The following is a 19,044-nucleotide window of genomic DNA, read 5'->3' on the forward strand; positions in this document are numbered from 1 at the left end:
TTCCAAATCAAAAAGCCATGTTGATCCAAAGCCTTACTTCCAGGAGTAAGGAAAGACAGATAGCAAAGAGCAGAACCAGTATGACATTGTACTGATCTTCACATGAGTTCTGCAGCCACCAAGATCCTTTTCCTGCGCCTCCTCCTGAGTGACAGCTCACGTGTTCACCTGCAGCTGTGACAGGGCACGTCACGGCCACTGGGAAGCCAGACACAAACCCAGGAATGTCTGGGCTGTGAGGAAAGGTCACTTTTTCAACTTATTAACAGACAGACATGTAAATTTTATATTTCAAAGCTGAAAAAACCCTCAATCAATGAAGAGAACAAAGCATGACATTTTCTTCTTGATACACTAATAAAATGCTCCAGTTGGCTGAGTTCGTGGCAGTGAAAACGAAGCTTCAGGGCATTCACAGCAAGAGCAGATGACATGGGCTTTGTTCTATTCACATCACTAATCTCACCTTGGACATGGCACACACTGAATCTATATGAGTCTGTCAGTCACTCCATGCCCTTGTGAGCATTGCTTAGGTGGCAGATTAACATCATTCCCTCAGGCCAAAGTCTCCACATTGACATTGTAATAAAATCAGTATTAATTTTGATCCAAAATACACTCTAAGAAGAGCAACTAATGCAGTGGGTTTGGTTCTCCTTGACTTACAGGGTCTTTTGAAAACAAAAGATCATGGGTCCTTCTTTCCCCATTTCCAGTGGTTCCTGGCTAAACTCTAGGAGACAAACCGGTATTACTCCTTTTTTCTTAAAAAGGGAAAATCAGAACAGTGGCTTGGACAAGCTCACACAGCAGGTCAACCTAAGACCAACGCTGAGCCTTCTGTTTTAAAAATGTATCCAAAAAGGATTTCCAAATCCAAGAGCTATCCAGACCTGTGCTGATTCCTAGTCGTATTTTCCAAAGAAGCCTCAAGTCAGAGGTAGCAGGGCACATAACTTCCTAAGCCCCATGTATGGTATCTCAGTCTCTACTTACCTTTCTGAGATGCTTATCATGAATAAAAGGATAAAATTAACCACAACATACATAAAACCTGTCAGTAGATGGAAGAGTCATAACCTTGAGCTGCCCTAAGCTGCTGCCATCCTGAGGGGCCAGGAGCTGGCACACACACACACATTAGCAAAGTCACAACAGCAGTGCCCAGAAAGGGAAGAGCAATAGGAGACCAAAATTCATTTCAGACTGCTCTTCTCCCTGAGTAGCACAGCAAGGCCCACCATTCAGTAAAAAAAAAAAAGAGGTAATTTCCCAGTATTCTGCCTAAGCTGGATGCACCTGTAAAAGTAACCTGGTTTGATGCTGGTTCACAGCTTCCAGACTTCCTAATGAAGTCAGTAATTTTCAAGGCAAGACTAACATTTCACTCAGAAGTCAGTATTTCCAATGTATCAAAACCATATTAGTTCCAGAATAAAGAGCAATGGGTAAGCACCCAACAGTAACAGAATAGTTAACTACCAGCATCCAGCTATGCAGTAAGCAGGCATCACATTACACAGAAATGGCAGAGGGTGAAAAAACAAGTGCATTAAGTGATCTCAGTGCCTGCTGACTGATGAGCTAGATAACCAAAATCAAATGGACTCTGTAAGCAAAAAGAATGAGCAACTCATTAAAGTGAGCAAAAGATGATAAAAGGGTGATGTATCAGCCTGCAACTGCACCTCTTACTCTGGAGTACCAAGGAAATCAAGCACCAGTGCCCTCCACTCCTTCATGCCCACCTACAGCAACTTCTAGTTGTACCAACAACCAACTCCAACTAATTTCACACCATACTTAGGCTTTCTGTCCTATTTCCTGCAATCACACATAGGTCTGGCACTTGAACAGTAGCCTTTCATCCTTCACCTTTGGAAAAACTTCACTTCTCTCCCTTGTATTCAAACACTGGCACAGACCAGAATACATTTTTACAGACAAGTTAACACCACTAGCTGGCACAAATAGAGGAGGTATTACCAAAGAAAAAGGACTGAAGGGAAAATGAAGCAATGTGGAGGACAGGAAAAAAGGAAAATAACTCAAAAAGAGTCAATGACATCATTAACAAAAGGAAAATGATCACAGAAACCATGTTATTTGTGCTCCAGGAAGAATGTTCAGACACAGATGATCTCAATGCCTCACAAAAATATGACTGCTGTGTTTGTAAAGCCGAAATCTTAAAATCTTTCTACATTTCATTTTGCTCTCAGAGGTCAACCAGAAACCAAGCCAGGAAGGCAGGCAGTATTACAGAAAGCAGCTCATCTCTGTCACACAGGTTTTACTGGAGATTCAAGACTGCAAAGTATTGGAACACCCACACTTAAAAATGTCCCCTCCTTGTATCTTGCCAGGAAAACACCTGTGCTGGGCAAGGTCATTCTCAGTTGCCAAGAGCTCACCTGGGAGCAAAGGCTGGTGGCAGCAGCCACACCCTGAGCTTGTTTTCTGAGCCCTGATAAAAGCAGCAGGGGCACAAGGCCCCTGTGCTCAGCTCCCAGAGCACATGGAAGGGGCAGGGCAGGGAATGCCAGCAGCACAAGTGTGAATTCTCTCCAGCTTCACAACACTGCAGTGTTTCAACCAGGCTGAACAAATGCTTGTGGATACCCTGCACTACACCCTAGGACCTAATATGGAGAAAAAAGGCAACACTAAGGTGTCAATATTTGCAATTGACTGAATACACACTACACTAAGTCTAGAGAAAACAGTGAGTAACTCCCAGATTCTCACAAAATTAAGTGCATGTGCCAGAAACGACAGACTGAGTTCAATTCCAGCAAGCACAAGGCAAGCCAAGCCCCTCAGGGAGTGTGTGTTCACTGCTGGGTTCTGAACTCACACACTTGGTCAGAGCTCTGGGTATTGTATTGACCTCCATGGAACCCAAAGGGCACAGAAAGAACAGCAAAGCTGTCACTGAATGTCCCCTCTACCTCTCCTCACAAAACATCTCAGCCCTGGCTGCCCCACCTAAAGTCATCTAGGAGGGGATGGAGCTCAGCACAAACAAAAAACACCAACTACTGGTGGAATCTTCCATATGAGGATAAAACAGAAAGTTAGGGACTTCCTTAGAATTAGAAAGCAGACTTGCCTGTGTATGTAAGAAAGGCAAATCTAACAAAGAGAATATCTAGTATATTTGCTTTTTCCACCACACTCAGAACAAATTCAAGTTGATAGTAAGGCTACAAGCAAAACAGTTGAAAGTAGAAAGTGAGAAAATATTTTTCATTTTGCTATGATTATGGGTAAATGAAGTCTCATGAAAATAACCTCCACAGTTAATCAACTAGTGCAGGAATGGTAACATACCTATATGAATGAAGAACAAGTTATCCAAGTGCCAAGTGCCTCATGTTTCAAGAGGACCATAGGCAAGTTAATCCTGGAATTATGCTATTATGGGACTTTTATGTGCTACTTGTGACTGAAATAGCAGTTCTTTTCTAATACAATAGTTTAATTTCCAAACAAGATTCTGAATGATATTTGCCATCCTCTGCCCCCACAAGAGGCTCAAACTTTAATCCCATTTTGAGGTGAATAAGAGGGTTTGTTCTAAGACAAAACCTTTGAAATCTCCAGCTCTCTGATGCAAAGGCTTCAGCACTCACATCACATGCCTGGAAGATCCTTCTCAGGGAAAGCACATCAGGGTGAACACACTCCAGAGAGGAGGGTCATCTCACAGAACAGAAGGGCCTGTTCTCTGTCAGCAAGCAGAGTGGTGTCCCATGCCCCCTCCTTCTCATTAAGTTTTAGCACAGCAAAATAATTCACCCTGTACCGAGCAGTAACAAAGCTCATTATCTCTGGCAAAGAGACAAACTGCAGAACTGAAGGAAAAACAGATCCCAGAACTGTCTTATCCTGCCAGTGATGAGAATTTACAGCAGTCAAGAACACCTACAGCAGCACTCAGAAAGCACAAATACGCCACAGGAAGTTTCTCAGGGCAAGAGTGAGAGGTAAAGAGGGCATTCTGGAGACCAAACAAGGTCAGCAGATGTGGCTAACAGCAAGAGGGACTAGGGATGGGGAGGGACAGATGTATTAAGGTGTCCTGACAGGGTACCTTAAAGTCAGAGAGAGATGCCATCAGCTCATCCAGTTCTCGTGTAGCTGAGGAAGCAGAAATGCGGGTCTGCTGCTGACTGGCCGTGACTCGCTGGGGGCTGCTCACCTCACCCTGGCTCACAGTGATGGCAGGCCTGGGAGGGGAAAAAAATAAAATTAAATTAAAAAAGAGTGCGTTTAACCTGGGCGGGCACTCCTAGACTGGAAGTCCCACTGCTCCCCTGAGCAAGCAGAGAATGAGGAGTTTCCTCAGCATGGCCCACCCCGGCCAGCCCTCCCCCAACCTCTCCAACACAAGCAGGCCCTGCCTCTCTGCCCAGTCTCACGTGCACACACACACCACCAAGACACAGACAATGACTGAACACTCATTTTGTCAGACAGTGGGCATCTGTGGTCAGCTGAGTTTGAACAATCCACCTCTCACCCATGACTTATGCATTTTTTCACCCAGGAGTAGGTAACAGAGCAGCAGCAGCATCTTCATGTGCCCACTTTATTTCTGACCCTTTAGACAAAGCCCATCTTCCATCCCTTGCTCTCCTGCAGCAGCTGCCCCTACACTACAGTCACCAATCCCACAGGAACCACCCCATCCAAGCCTGGAACCAGCAAACCATTACTCACACTGGACTTGGCACGGAGCTCTCCAGCTCATCCAGCAGGCTCTCCACGCTGGGACGCACGTCTTCGATCCCACGGGCACCGTTTCGCTTTGGCTTTTCCTTTGTCGGGGGCGCAGCCTTCCCTCCCCCAGAGCTGCTGTTCTCTGGGACAACGTAGTGGGGTCCAGCCACGCTGGGCAGTGATGGGCTTCTGCCAGCTTCATCTGAAGAAAGGGGAGCAGAAAAGAGCCCTTCAGAGCCCCAGTTCCACACATACATGGTAATCACAGGCAATAACAACAAACTGTCCAGAAATCTTGTGGAACATCCATCTTTGAGGATATTAAGAACCTAACAGTGCAAGGGCTTGAGCAACCTAATCTAACTTTGAAACTTTAGTTAAAGCCAGTTTTGAAGTTGGCCTTGCTTTGAGCAGGGTGCCTCACCCATATTAAAGGAACCTTTGATCAAGGGCTGGAGGGACATTGGAAGGAAAAACCAGGCTGCTATTCTGAGAATAAAAGTACCCACTCACACGAAATGTCTTGCTATTCCTCACCTGCTGAGAAGCCACTGGCAGGTGTATGCTGAACAGCATTCAGTTCCAGGAGGAGTCTGTCCAGTTCTGAGAGGTTGCTGCCCAGAGAGGAGCTGGTCATGGTGGGAGATGGTTCCGCAGACTTCTGCTTGTTCGGGAAACTAAAGATAAAGGGAATGTGAAAACTTCTGTGTCAAGATACAGCAGAAGGATGGAGGGAAACTCGTATTAGGTTCCCAAAGTTTACACATGTACTGTGCTCTCTTCAGGCTGATGCTTTTAGCTCTGAGGGAAGGAAGATGTGCGCTTTGTGACATGACTAAACACAGCCACTCCTTAGTCACATCTCCAGTTGTCAGTTGTGAAGAAATACTGGATGGAACACTGATGAACAGGGCCTTATTTTAGGACTGTGAGCTGCCCAGCCCTGTAGGAAAGAGTTAACTGTCTGCAGATCCGAAGTGCACAGAACAGCAGCAGAACCATTAGCTCACATACAGGAAAATGACTTGTTTCTGCTGACACCACACCAAGCAGCAAAACCCTCCTCCCTGAAGCGAGGGAATGCAGGGCTAGCACAGACTGAAGAGAGAGGCAAAGTACAAACCTCACTATCAGCAAAAACTCAGAAGCAAGAGGTTATGTGATAACCTCTTGCAACACTCAAGTCCTCAAAGCTTTAATTTGGGGACTTCTAATCAATTTATAAGAAAGTAATTTGATATATTTTCTACTGTGTGAGATACACAAGCGCATATAAAACGCTGGCTACAATTACAGATGATCTTATATGGGTGATATCATTTACCACACAGAACTGCAAAGTGTTTCAAAGAAAAACTTAGCACCAATGCAGTGATTTTTACAGTAATTGTACTGTAGTAACACTCTTCCTCCCATTGTCCATGGCAGGGAAACTTTTTTCTCCTCATTTTACAAATGAAGGAACAATTTCTAATGCTCTAGAGGTTCTTATTTTATCAAAAAGATACTTTCCAAACCGAAAATGGGAACTTCTGCCTTATTCACAGGACCACATTATGCTCAGAAAGTTAATATCTAACAGGTTTAAGGACTCTGACACCTGTAACACCAGTGACAATTATGAATTCCATAAGGACACTTATTATCCTTCTCTTCAGACTGAAAAATCCACAACTGCAATCTGAGGAGAACATACTTCATCCCAAACCCACACACCAGCTACAATTCACAACAGAACCAAGCCATGCCAGACCCTTGCACAGGAGGACTTATGGCTGTAATTACCTCCATTTCGTGCTAATTGCATGCAGTCGTCTGAAAAAATTACAATTACTGCCTCCATTGGGCCATCCCTGGCTAGGCCTGCCTCTACCCAGAGTCAGCTCTGGTTGGAAGCAACTTCCTGCTCAGCAGAAAGAGCTGGCATGGTTAGAACGTGACACCAAAGAAACACCAGTCTGCAGACTGTAAAAAGGTGTCCAGGATGAAGGTCTGACAGCCTCTTCCTCACTCATCCCCACGTCAGCAGAAAGGTCTGTCCCACTGCACAGGATACTCCTCCAACCTCTCAGAGTAAGAGCAGCTGCCTTTGTGAGTACAAACTTGTTATCTATCAATCACCTATTGAGACAGAGATTGTAAGAGGGTCAAATTTACCTGAAAATTCAAGTCACTGCACAGGTACTGAGTTCCCTGGTTTAACTGACCCAAAGGTCACCCAACTCCCAAAGAACTTTTGTGCTGTTTAACAGGGGGATGGATTTGTCACTTGTGTCTGGATCATATCCTTCACAACACAATCCAGATCCTGCTGTCTGATGGATCCTTAACCTCTTGCAGCTGAGCAAGCCAAAGGGCCAGGTCAGCCTTTGAAGCGAGTATGAAAGTTAAGGTGGCGTGTTACAAAAGAGGTAATCAAAACTGACACAAGGTAACCTAACACACACAGGGAGCAGTGCTTGTTTCCACTTATAGAAGGCAGCTTGAGCCACAGCAGGCTCAAGTTGTGAGTCAGGCTTATCTCTTAACAGGGACAAGATACCTGTAGACGTGTTCCTCTTCACTGGCACGGGGAGAAGGAGAGCTGAGCCCGTCTTTAGGAATCGAGGCACTGGAGCTTTTGGCACTAGAGCTGTATATGGGAGACTGGGACTGAGGCTGTGGAAATGAGATTTGCATTGGAAACAGAGAATACAAAGCAAATATGTACCTTACTGCATTGCAAACCCACACACGGATAGGGCAGAACAAAGCCCAGCAGAACTTCTAAAAAATCTGCTCTTTAGTCAAGCCAGCCTTTATCAGATGAGCTACACCAGGAACAACTGTTCTCCACTTACTTCAGACTTGCCTATGAGTCGAAGCTCCGTGCTGGAAGCTCCGTGCTGGAAACCCCCAGTCTGCTTCCCACAGGCTACAAGACAGATGACTAACACTAATCTCATCACGCCACCACTTTGTCAAACAATGACGACGAGTTTCAAATTCTTTTGTGCCGTTTGCTCCAGCCAGTTAGTTCTAATAAAACCCCACACCTCTCCCCATTTTCCCCCTCTGTTCACAGCCAAACTCATTGTCACTTCTTCCTATTCTTCCTCTTTACTTTCTTGAGAGATACTGTACCCACAAACCAACCATTGCACCCTCCCACATCCACTTACTTGCTGGTGGCTGTATTTGGGGGTGTTGGGTTGCCACTGGTCTAAGGGGTCGATCACAGTTCCATTCAGGGCCTCATTGGAAGGTGGTGGGGGCACTGGAGGGGGCACAGCAATCTCCTGGTACGTGTGGTTTCCAGTTGGATAGGAGTAAGGTGTTTCCTCTGTGAGAAACACTGGTCGCTTGGAGATATGTGAGGTGGTGGATTCCAGATCTGCCAGTAAGGCGTCTGCAGGAAAGCAAAAAAAGAAAAATCAAAATGGTAAAAGCCTGGACTACAGCTTTGTCTCCTTTTTCTCATTCAAAGTATCTGTATCAGAAGGTTTTTGGGAAGACTTTCCAACTAGAGTAATCTACCAAATGCCCTGAAAAACATTACTGCTGCCCGGGAATGAATGAGTTAATCAAACTTCTACTACAAAAAACCACCAAGATGTAACAAACCAGCCAGAACAGCTGTGTCAGTCCCAGATTTTTGTCTGAACTGGAAAACCACCCAACAACAGGGATCCATAGTTTCACTGCCCCCTGCAGAAGAGCAAGCCAGGCAAAACCTGCCCGGAGATCTACTCGCAACAGGATATTGACACAGACTAATTACAGGCTCCACATCATCACGGAGTCATTTACTGTGGCCGCAGGCATTGCTTTCTGCAGGAAACAAGATCTCAGGAGGTGTTTTCTCCAGAGTCTAAGGTAGTGGAAGAAGCATGAAACGTTCAGATCAGTCCACTAGTGCAGCAGAAGTACATGCTTCCATTTTCCTAATAAAAGTCCCTCTCAGTACATCATACAAACAGTTAACTAGTTTCCAGAGGCTGCCAGGTAAACGCCATTTCTTCTCCTGGAAACAATTCTCAACTAGCTGGGTGGAGACTGCTCACAAATTCCTGAAGAGCAGGAAAACTTCCACCAGCTAAAACACTGTCACTCGTGCCAGGGAGAGGACCCACGTCATACAGTTAGCACCTCTCAGAAAAATTAAAGCTGAAAAATGCTCTCCCTCAGAGACAAGGCATAAAAAAGGCATTCCCAGCTTTCCACGTTTCTCCATGCAAACTATCCTCTGCCCATTCCCAACCCTGCCCTCCTCTGCAGTGACTCACAGGCAAATCCCAACCTGTTGGACCTTCTGACCTGTGAGCCCACCCTGCAGAGCCCACTGCAGTCCCTGGAGGGGGAACTCCAGCGAGTGTCTGCAGGTCTGTGCTGTGCTCACTTTCTAAAGAAAGCCTCCCTGGCTGCATTCCCAGCTTTCCACTGGGGCAGCAGCACTTGGACACACCTCGTGAAGGCTGTTAGAGACCAGTCGGTTCACCAGGGACACCGGCACTCTCGACTGTAGGAGCATCAGGACATACCTGGCAGGTCCCTTTGGAGACGTGGAATTCAGCCAGAAAATAACACAACTTCAGCACAATCAGGAGGGGAGGCTCCCTGAAACCCCTGGATCCCCCTGTGCAGACCCAGCTGTCTGTAGTCTCAGCAGGCTCTTTCTCCCGCACACAGCAGGAACTCACACTCAGGTTTGGGGTGTGAGGGCTCACCCTGAGCGTGGCCATCCCGCCGTGTCCCCCACTGGGGTCACAAGGACCTGGAATTATCTGGTGGCACCAGAATAGCAACCGAGCAACTGCTCGCCCTAATGGCTGCCCACGGCTCCCAGGGCAGCACCTGCCAGCCCTGAGCCACCTCCTGAGCACAGCAGACCACAGCAGCCAATGCACTTAGCAAGCCTTCAAGAAAATACATTAAAAGAGGACAGTATTACAGCATTAGATGATGAGGAAGGTGCTGCTTTTATATTCCCTCTATCAAAACCCAAAGCATCACAAAAGAAAGAAAAAAAAAAAAAAGGCGGTCCTGCACTCAGAGAACAGAATACAGCCATTAGCAAATTAAATACTGTGTTAAATTAATTCTATACACCTTTCATTTAGTTAAAAATATGTTCCAAGTCTTTTAAATCACAGGCATCTTCCTAGAGGGGCCAAAATACCCCAGAAGCGGATTCTCTGACAGGATACAAGCATTCTGCAGCTGGGGAAAAATGAACTGAATCTTCTTTTTAAGCAAAAGAACAGCTGGTGGATTCCAGAGTGAAAGGCACATACCTCCAGGGAACTGCCGATGAGCTGCAATTCCTACAGTCAGGCAGGTCCTATGACTGGAAGTTTCATGCACACAACCTCCCAGAGAAGTGCTGGCCGAGAAGGAGTGGTTTTTGTTTCTCCCCTCCAATGACAAAGGCAAATCAAACTCCACCAGGAAGTGAAAATCCCGGGAGGGTGTTGGCCTCCTCTGGCCCTGCAGAGGGGACCCAAACCATTTTTCCACTCTCCAGCCCTTACTGCAGGGCAGGCAGCTGTGACTATCTCGCCTCAAAATTACCCTGTTCGGCTCAGCGCTGTGCTGGATGATCCATCGGACAGAAACCCACTGCCCTTTGCTAAGGGCACAGAGTGAGCCCGGCTACACGTACCCGTTTACTTTTGCAAGTCTGCGGAAGACTGGTCTGGGAATACCAGGAGTACTCAGCCCCATGGCTGCGAAGGAGTTAAGATTAATGATTAACTTCCCCCATACCCTCCCCCTTCCTGACTTGAGCAAACAAGGCAGAGCCGAGGAACGGGAAGCGGAGGGAGGAGAAAAGGCTGGAGAGGAATCACTCGGTTACTCAAACTAAACTCCAACTTTACAACTGACACCGAAGCAGCTGCACGAAGGCACCACCCCAACCCGGCGGGGCAGGAAAGGCGCAAGCCAGGGCAGGACAGGCGCTCACACACCGGTTTCCCGGTGGAAAAGGACCTCTCCTTGTGCTTGCTCGCCCCAAGGTTCTGCAAACCCTGTGTCCTCCCTTCCCCGCGCCCCAGCCGCTCCCTCCGAGCTCGCAGCCACGACACAGGGAAGGTCTTCCCCATTTGCGTCCCTCTCTGTTCCTGTTTCCGGATCCAATCCCATCACAGCAACCACAGGTCCCTGAAGCTCTGCTGGAATGGGAAATTGCGCCCGTTTAAAGGGTCCGACACCGGCAGCAGAACGTCCCCGGGGAGAGCGGCGGTGGCACCGAGCCCATCCCGCCCCACGGGCATCGCCGTGCCAGAGGGAAGGCACGGGCTGCGAATCGCTCCCTTGGAGGTCAACCCAAGGAGTCCTGCAGTCCAGAGCGAGATTTGAGGCAATTATTCAAAACCCAACCAAAAAAAAAAAAAAAATCAACCAAAGGGATTAACGCTTTGTTTGCCACGCAGCACCGCATCCCAAGAGGTCCAAAAGCACTGTGCGTTCATTTAGGATTTGTGCAGTTTTTAACGCTACCAGGAGACAATGTGAGATAAGAGATGGTGGGAAAGAAGGGAGATTTATTAATGGAAAAAAGGTGTGTCACTCTCACAAATGGGACCAGCAGCTGCAGCCTGATGAACTGTGACAGGGATGTTGTGCCTTGTGCAGTGCTGCACCTCGTGTCACAGCACTGAGTTCACTACAGTAGCTGCTCCTTAAGTGGAATATTAAATGCTTAAATAGAAATATTAAAGGCTCAATCGATTTGCTGGGTAATGAAGTGTTCCTGCCCAAGGTGACTCCTGAGGGACAGCGCTGCAGGAGGTGTTAAGCATCCACTTAGTCCCCCCCAACCCGTAGGAAGCAGCTGACTGGACCATCCTAAGGCCAGTTCCCACAGGCACCATCCATGAGAGGGCACCACCACATCCTCACACAGACAGAGCAAGGAAACCCCGCCGCAGTGCCCACTCTGGCACTCCCTTCACCTCACTCGCTCAGCCCCGCAGAGCCGCGAACCTGTCCCCGTTATAGGCACACAAACTTTCTGCTGGTGCCACGTGTGCTGCACCTCCCCACGGAGCTGCATCTCACACGCTGCAGCCTCCCGGGGCTACCGCCCAGTGCTCTGCAAACAACCACACACTGACCTCACCCCTCTAACCACCGCCCCAAATACTCTCTACAACTCTACAGGCACAGCTCTAGGAGGCAGGATCTCCCAAAGATAAATATCATAGACTTATTTATCTCTAGAGGATACATTTAGCGTTTTTGCAGAAATAAAGTAAGCCAGACAGGGTTATACTAGATTTTCAAGCCATTGCTCCTCCACAGGATCACCCCTCCTTCCACTCTCACCCCTACAGCAAGCAACTAACACAACCCACAGACAAAATGTCAACTCACAGACGTGTGCATGGAGCAGAATCACAGTCCAGTTTCCAAAGACCTGGTAGGGCTCTGCCTACCCACAGGCATGGGCTGTGCATACAGAAACCTGTATTTTCCACTCCGTTAGCACTGTGCTGCCCAGTGGGGTATGAAAAGGAAAACCTGCTAAAATACCACCAACTCAGCTGCTCTTGCTTGTCATGGCTATGCTGGAGCAGTCACAGAGCTGATAAAACTAACTCAGCACAAGAGCATCTCAGAGCTGGTCCTCCACAGGCTCAGGTAACTTGGCCAAGCACCTGATAAAGCTGCATATGCAAACATGAGACAGAAGGACAGAGTCCTCCTCCCTCCACTGGGCAACCCAAAAATTACATGCTCAATTGAAATCACATTCAGGCCTGAGGGCTACTCAAACCACATCCTCCCCAGTATGGGAGGACACTGGTGTTTGCATTCAAGTGGTTTTTCAACATGAATTTTCCTGTGGAGGAGGGACAGTTAAAGAATGACACAATCTTTGATACCTTTACTGCTATAAAGCACAAGGCATCTGGAGGTCCAGGGACATTAGTTTGCTTCTCTCTCCCTTCCCTCCCTTTTCCCAAAAATCATTATTAACTATGAGCTCCTTGGCATTCTGGTCTACAAATCCCCCATACAGCTCTGCACCTACATTAGATATGTATGGGAGACCCTTAATACCAACTGTGTTGCTTCAGGGGAGTTCCCAGCATCTGCCAAAGCTCTGCTGCTCATTTCAACAGCTCAGGACAAGAACTCTCAAGCTGATGCCCAATGCACTGAACTGCTCAGGAAAAGCCCTTTTACCAAGAAAATCAGCAAGGTGGAAGAACAGGACAATCCCTCAGGATAAGCCCCATTTACCAGTTCAAGCTGGACTGAAAAGGGCAATCATCTCCCAAGTTATAGACTGCACATTCCTGTGCTATCTCCCCAGCCCACACCTCTGTGGGCCAAGGAACAGCTCACGCATTCCAGGGGCTCCAAGGCAGGCTCCTGCTGCCATCGCTGCGTGTCAGCACTCGCTGTCCTGCAAACGCAGTATCCTCCAGCAGGAACGGCCTGTGTGCAGCCAGGGGCACATTCCTCAGCTTCCCACATCCCAGGTTTGCCTGACAAAGAGCAGTAACACCGGCCTGGGGATCTCAGCACTGCTCTAAGGTATGGAACAGGAATGGGTAACACCAGGGCCCCTCAGTACTGATGCATCAACACCCTTTTCTAGAAATCTTAGCTGCACTCAGCCCCCTTAAAAAAATGAAGTTACTAAACAGAAAAAGATATATATATATTTAGATGTATCTTCCCATGCATATGGAAACACACTTTGTTCACTCTCCCCTTCCTGTGCATCTCAAAAATGCTCTTGGATTAAGGTGACACAGTGAAGCAGAACATTATGCATTAGTTCTGTAAAAACCTACACTGCAAGGCATCCACAAATTCACATCTGCTACTGTGTGTCCAGGGTAACTCCAGCCTGTGTGAGGGCTAGAGAGACACAGCATCCTCACTGAGCTCAAAGACTACAACATTATTGCCAGGAGAAAACAACTTCAGATTTCCACGTGCAGTTCATCTCTCTCAAGAACTGAGGATTATTAAGCCCTGCTGACACAGCAAATCACAGCATTATCAATATAGTAAGTAGATCAAAAGGATGGTGGTCAATTTTCTTCTACTTCTCATCTACTGCTGGGAAGGAAATGGAAGCATAACTGAAGCAAGACACTTCAAATGCCTCAGATATCAGCCTTTCATTTTCAACAGCTGAAAGCCACATCTGTGCATCCGTCAAACTGCATGTTCCCTGTAGCTGTGCTTCTTGCATGGGACATCTGGGAAGTGAGTGACACTGGAGACAGGATTTTTCATCCAGCCACCACACAGAGCAAATGCATTCAGGCACAGAGTCCCATCTCCCCCAGATCTCTGGTGCCACATGTCCCTGACAGCCCAGACAGAGCACAATGGGAAATGGGGATGAGATGTCTGAGCACAGACTACAGTGCTTCCCCTTCTGCAGCTGCACAAAACAGGTGTCTCCACCTCCTCTGTTCTTTCCCCCACCTCTGTTTATCCAAATAAGTAGAACTGCTACAGGTTTTCCTGGTTTAGGCAGCAGAAGATTCCCAGAGGGTTGGCAAATGGCAAGAAGAAGCAAGACAGCCATAAGGGCAGCTCTCAATGAGGACATGGACTTTACACAATAACGTCTCAGAGTAAGACAACTTGCAGACCACTCATTTGCAGAATCACAAACCATTCTCCAGCCCTTTTCTCTTAACACCTGTAAGATGCTGAATCCAAATTTGCTATTTGGATATTTTGCTATCCCCTAAACGAACAAGGGGAATTGCATGCCCAGAACTGAACTCTCAGTTTGCAGCCTCATCTGAGCAGCCTCTTTGCAAAATCCCTGAACCCAAACTTTAAAATCTCATTAGGTTCAAATGAATTCTTCTCTCTCCCCCACCTTCAGGAGTAAATGCAGCTCCAGCTCACATATGGGGAGACAGCTCGAGGTGGTAACCCAATCCCTGGCACGACAGTTTTACATTGTGAGTAACTGCAGAGGAATGGGGAGCCTGGGTATATTTATCTTATTAAATAGCCTTTCAAAAGAAACATCTGCAGTGCCCTGAAAGAGCTGCATCAAGAAGACTTGTTGGAGCCCTGCTGTAGGACTTCACTGCCCTAGAGTTTGACTCCAGAAGGTGTGGGGAGCCCCAAAGACCAACACTGATGGCAGGAATTCCCATTTTAACAGCAGTTTTGACTTTTCTCAGTAAAATGGAAGAGCATCATCAGAAATAGGAAAACCATGAACAAACAGGTGAAAGCAGGCATTGATTTCCAGGTAAAAGACATTCATTAACAGGTTCCTAGGGCTTTATATTCTAATCAATGCTTTTAAATGCAAAAGGATCAGAGACTACGAAAGCAATAAAATACACAAACTGCATTCAAAAAGCGACATGAGAAATTCAAAGTGCAAGCAGATGCTCTTAAAAGCCTCAAGTTCTCCAGTTCACATATATAGAAAGCATGCAAAATAGCTTGGCTTATATTCCAAAACATTTTGAGGAGATGACATTTAAAAGTTTTCCAAAATTTAACCAATGTGTCAAGAAGGTGGTTAGAATACAGGACACGTAACAGCTCTCAGCCTTCTTATGAAGCAGGGACTGATTGTTAAGATACAGGAAAGTTCAAGGCACAAGAGATAAGTCATTTTCCAGACCTAATAACTGCTGGAGTATCAGTACAGAGCAGCCACTGGGATTTTTAGTTCATGTTGCCTACACCTGCCCAGAGGAAGTTCAGATTGCATGGTCAAAAAAAAAAAAATCACTCAGCTATTTCTTTAATGTACTGATGCTTTTTCAAAGCCTTTCTCATTATCATGAGAAATGTGTCACTGCTTAATAAAGAGAATGTCCAGAGTCATACATGGTATGGTGAATTCTGATTAAGATAATATCCATGAAATTCTTGAAGCTTCTCTGTAACTTGAAACCAAACCTGCACCCCCTTAGAATAAGGAAAAGTTTGCATTTGTGGCACTGATTTACAAAGTCATGTGGGTGCTTCAGAAAAGCTCAACAGCAAAGGCAGCCACCTAGTAGCAGTAATACCTTGCTACACCAGGTTGCAGAGACAAACTAGACAAGAATTCATCCTGTGACAGACAGAACTGCTTTCCAAATCAAGTGGTGGCAGCCCCTGTGAATCCTGTCCGTGCCATAACTCCCATATGGAGAGCCAAACCAGCCAGCTTTGCCCAGTACAGCAGCCCATGCACCAGCTCTGACCACTATCAGCAAATGTCTAAACAAAGACAAGACACTGCAGTGTGAGATGTGGTCTGCACGAGCAGCTGGAGCAAGGACTGTGGCTTCCTGTCCCAACCACTGAGACCCAAGCTGGGGAGTTTATTCCAGAGCTTGTGGCCAAGGAGCTGGTCACAACTAACATGCACTACTACCATCCCAAGCATGGGGCTGTAACAGTGTGCAAATGCAGCCTGTGTAAAGCAAGTTCAGTAACTGTTCATCAGTAACTACTCACTGCACATTTGGGGGTGAAATGCAACCCTGTGGGGTCCTCTGGCTGTAGTTCCAGCAGAGCTGCCACCACCACCCACTGCCAGTGTAAGGGAAGGGCCATGGGGTCCCTCCTCCCCCCAGCATGCAACCCCAGGCTGTTCCTGGAACTTGCCCTGCTGATCACCAGATGCTTTCTAAACTAATTCAACTTGCTAATCCAATAGAAGTTTGCTGGGCTGTTGGTTTTTTTAGATAAACTCATTAGGTTTCTTGGAAGCACAGCTCCAACCACTCCATGACTTAAGCAGCTTTTAGAAAATGTATTAAAAAGACCAATGCCAGAATTGTCCAAGTAAGTGAATAAAACTTCTGCTTTAAATGGGAAAAGCTCTACTTTTGCCTTCAAAACTCAGGCCAGGACAAACTGTAAATCCAGCCCATCCTGCCATTAGTTGAAAGAAATCACCCATCCTCCTGTCTGATTCCCATAATTCATCTGCATCTCAGATGCAGACCAGGAAAACTGCAGCCTGAAAAGATGCAATCAGCAGATACCACAGACTGAAATGCTCTTAGATTCTGGAGACATCCCTCACCATTACCTGCCACTTCCACCTGAGCCTATACTGACATCTTATTTTGGCTTTCCAGCCCCAGAACTGTGACAGGGCTCAGTCAGTAGGGCAGCACATGTTATGTACCCATTGGTGTTCTCTCATGTGCCACTGAGCTTGAGAGTGAGCTTTTGACAGAGCCACCTGACCATAAAACTCCGAAGATGAGCCAACTCTGAACACTACAAAAACCCAACAGAAGCCATCAGGTGAGCTCAGACCTTCCACCAGGTCCCTCTGAGGGGCAAGAGGGCTATTTGTGTATGTGCTAGAAAACCATAAAGGTCACCACAAGATCCTTTCTGGAACTGGCCACATCAGTTCCTTTCAAATTAACACAAGCATTTCAGTGAAACTCAGACCTGCCCTGTAACCTCAGCAGTGGTGGGTTTGTCTACATGGTGAGGGTGCTGGAATGCTGGCAGCATCACGTGGGGGCAGCAGGTCCCTGTGTAACCCAGCAGGCTCTCAAGGGCACAGCAACACTGTAGGAAAACAGCTGACCAGCCTGCAGCTTGACACCAGCAGTCCCTGGGAATCACAGCCCCATTCCTTGAGTGAGAACCTTGGATCCACCTCTTGTCATCTTTGATGCAACAGGCTGGGAAATCCTTCAGCTGCTGGCTCCGTTCACATCACCGAGTTGGCAGAAAGGTAACACAGCACAGGCTGAGAGACACTGCAAGTGCCTCAAAGATTGAGTCACCACAGCTTCCTGGATGAAACAACTCAGGGCTCTCTGGCCTACAGTCCAATCTGTGTGAAGGAACCACAAAAGATTTTTCTGTAGGACCAGAATTTTTCCACTTAGCTCTTGAACACTAAATTAGACCCCAGCTCAAACTGGCTGAGAGAAATGAACCACCACCTACAAAAGAGAAGCACAGCAGTCATTCTGCCTTTCTCCAACTTCCTTAGAAAAAACTTTCATCCCCTTTCCACTGTTTCAAAACAGTTCATTAGATGGTTGAGATACTGGAAGTCCCACAAGGTACATAACTGCTTTCATGGTCAGAAATATTCCTCAGCATGTTACAAGTTTGCTGAGCATCCTCACAGTGAAAGTGATTTGTGATTTAAGTACCATCTCCTTTCAGAGGGGGGATGTACCTGATGCTCCCAAGAAAGAAAATTTGGTTTGAATATGGTTTGTTTGGTTTTCAGATGAAAAGCTGCTAAAACCAAGCACAGCCTTTTGAAGTTCTTCAAATTAACCTCAGCTGTACACTCCACTGCTATGGCAATTCCATTCTGAAGCTGTCAGCAGGAACACCAGGAAGAACAAACTCTTACTGGCACAAAGATCCAAGGACAGCATAGAGCAAAGCAAGGCCATGCGAGCTCAGCTGAAGTTGGCTGTTGTGTTCTTCCCATATTGCCTCCAAGAGGAGCACTCGAACTTAGCAGCAGCACTGTAACATCTCTAGTTTCAGAGCCTGTTCCCCCCTCCCCCAAAGGTGTGTCCTCCCCTTTGTTTCTCATTTCCAGAAGTGCTGGGGCAGGGGGGAGGGAAGGGTTATTTCCTGCCATATACAGCATCCTATTTTTTACAGCATGGCCTTCTCCACACTTAAAGTGAAAAGAGACATCTTACATTTACTCCCCTCTGTTTATAGTCCTGAGCAGCAAACAGCTCATGCCAAGAGAAAACGCCCTATGCTAAGACCTGCTACCTAAAACTGAATTCATGTTCCAGCTTACTAAACAAATCAATACTTTCAGTTTCACAGCTCCCAAAGACTTCTGAGAATGCCAGATCCAGCTACACAAGCCTTGAATGCCTCTGTATGGCAATTAGCAGGCAGTCAGCCCACAGCTGTGTGAAGTTAAACCAGCAAATTATCCCTTGCGTGGCTCCTTTCTGTGTAGATTCACTGGACTCTCAAACAAAGTCCTGAACAACAGGAAACCATTTCCAAAGACGGATAAGCGTAGTCAAATAATTCTTCCACCGTTCTATGAACAATCTTCAGGAGGGTGAGGAAAAATTTGTCAAGGGTTTGCAAGTCACAGTTCCAGCTGATCTCAACACTTGCACAATGCTGAAGAGCACAAAGCCAGGCTCTGCTTCATTGGACAGAGAAGTTGGAGATGGCACAGGAAGTTTGTGATGCTTCACACAGACGTAACCAGCCTTTACTCACTGCTCCAACTTTTGACCTCCAGTGATTCAGACCTCTGTGATTTAAGTACCACTGTCCTCAGATGATTGTCCCACCCACAAGTTACAGCGCTAATCACAGTGGAATCCATTTTCAGTTACAGTTTTCAGTCACAGCTGTCGACAG

The 19,044-nt window shown here is 46.8% G+C and overlaps 1 protein-coding gene across 4 annotated transcripts in view; it reads right to left on the reverse strand.

Moving 5' to 3' along the window:
- The window catches only part of PXN (paxillin), a 49,331-nt gene that overhangs the window by 13,180 nt on the left and 17,107 nt on the right, over positions 1 to 19,044 (reverse strand). For all 4 annotated transcript variants that reach the window (XM_051805388.1, XM_051805386.1, XM_051805387.1 and 1 more), the window contains 5 exons: positions 7,890 to 8,116; positions 7,271 to 7,386; positions 5,266 to 5,405; positions 4,729 to 4,930; positions 4,100 to 4,235 (listed from right to left, as the gene is read on the reverse strand). In XM_051805388.1, the coding sequence (XP_051661348.1) occupies positions 4,100 to 4,235; positions 4,729 to 4,930; positions 5,266 to 5,405; positions 7,271 to 7,386; positions 7,890 to 8,116 (821 nt within the window). The remainder of the gene's footprint in view (positions 1 to 4,099; positions 4,236 to 4,728; positions 4,931 to 5,265; positions 5,406 to 7,270; positions 7,387 to 7,889; positions 8,117 to 19,044) is intronic.

The sequence above is a fragment of the Manacus candei genome, unplaced genomic scaffold (assembly GCF_025592945.1).
Source record: "Manacus candei isolate 608988 ecotype Guabito, Panama unplaced genomic scaffold, ASM2559294v1 h1tg000064l, whole genome shotgun sequence".
NCBI lineage: Eukaryota > Metazoa > Chordata > Aves > Passeriformes > Pipridae > Manacus > Manacus candei.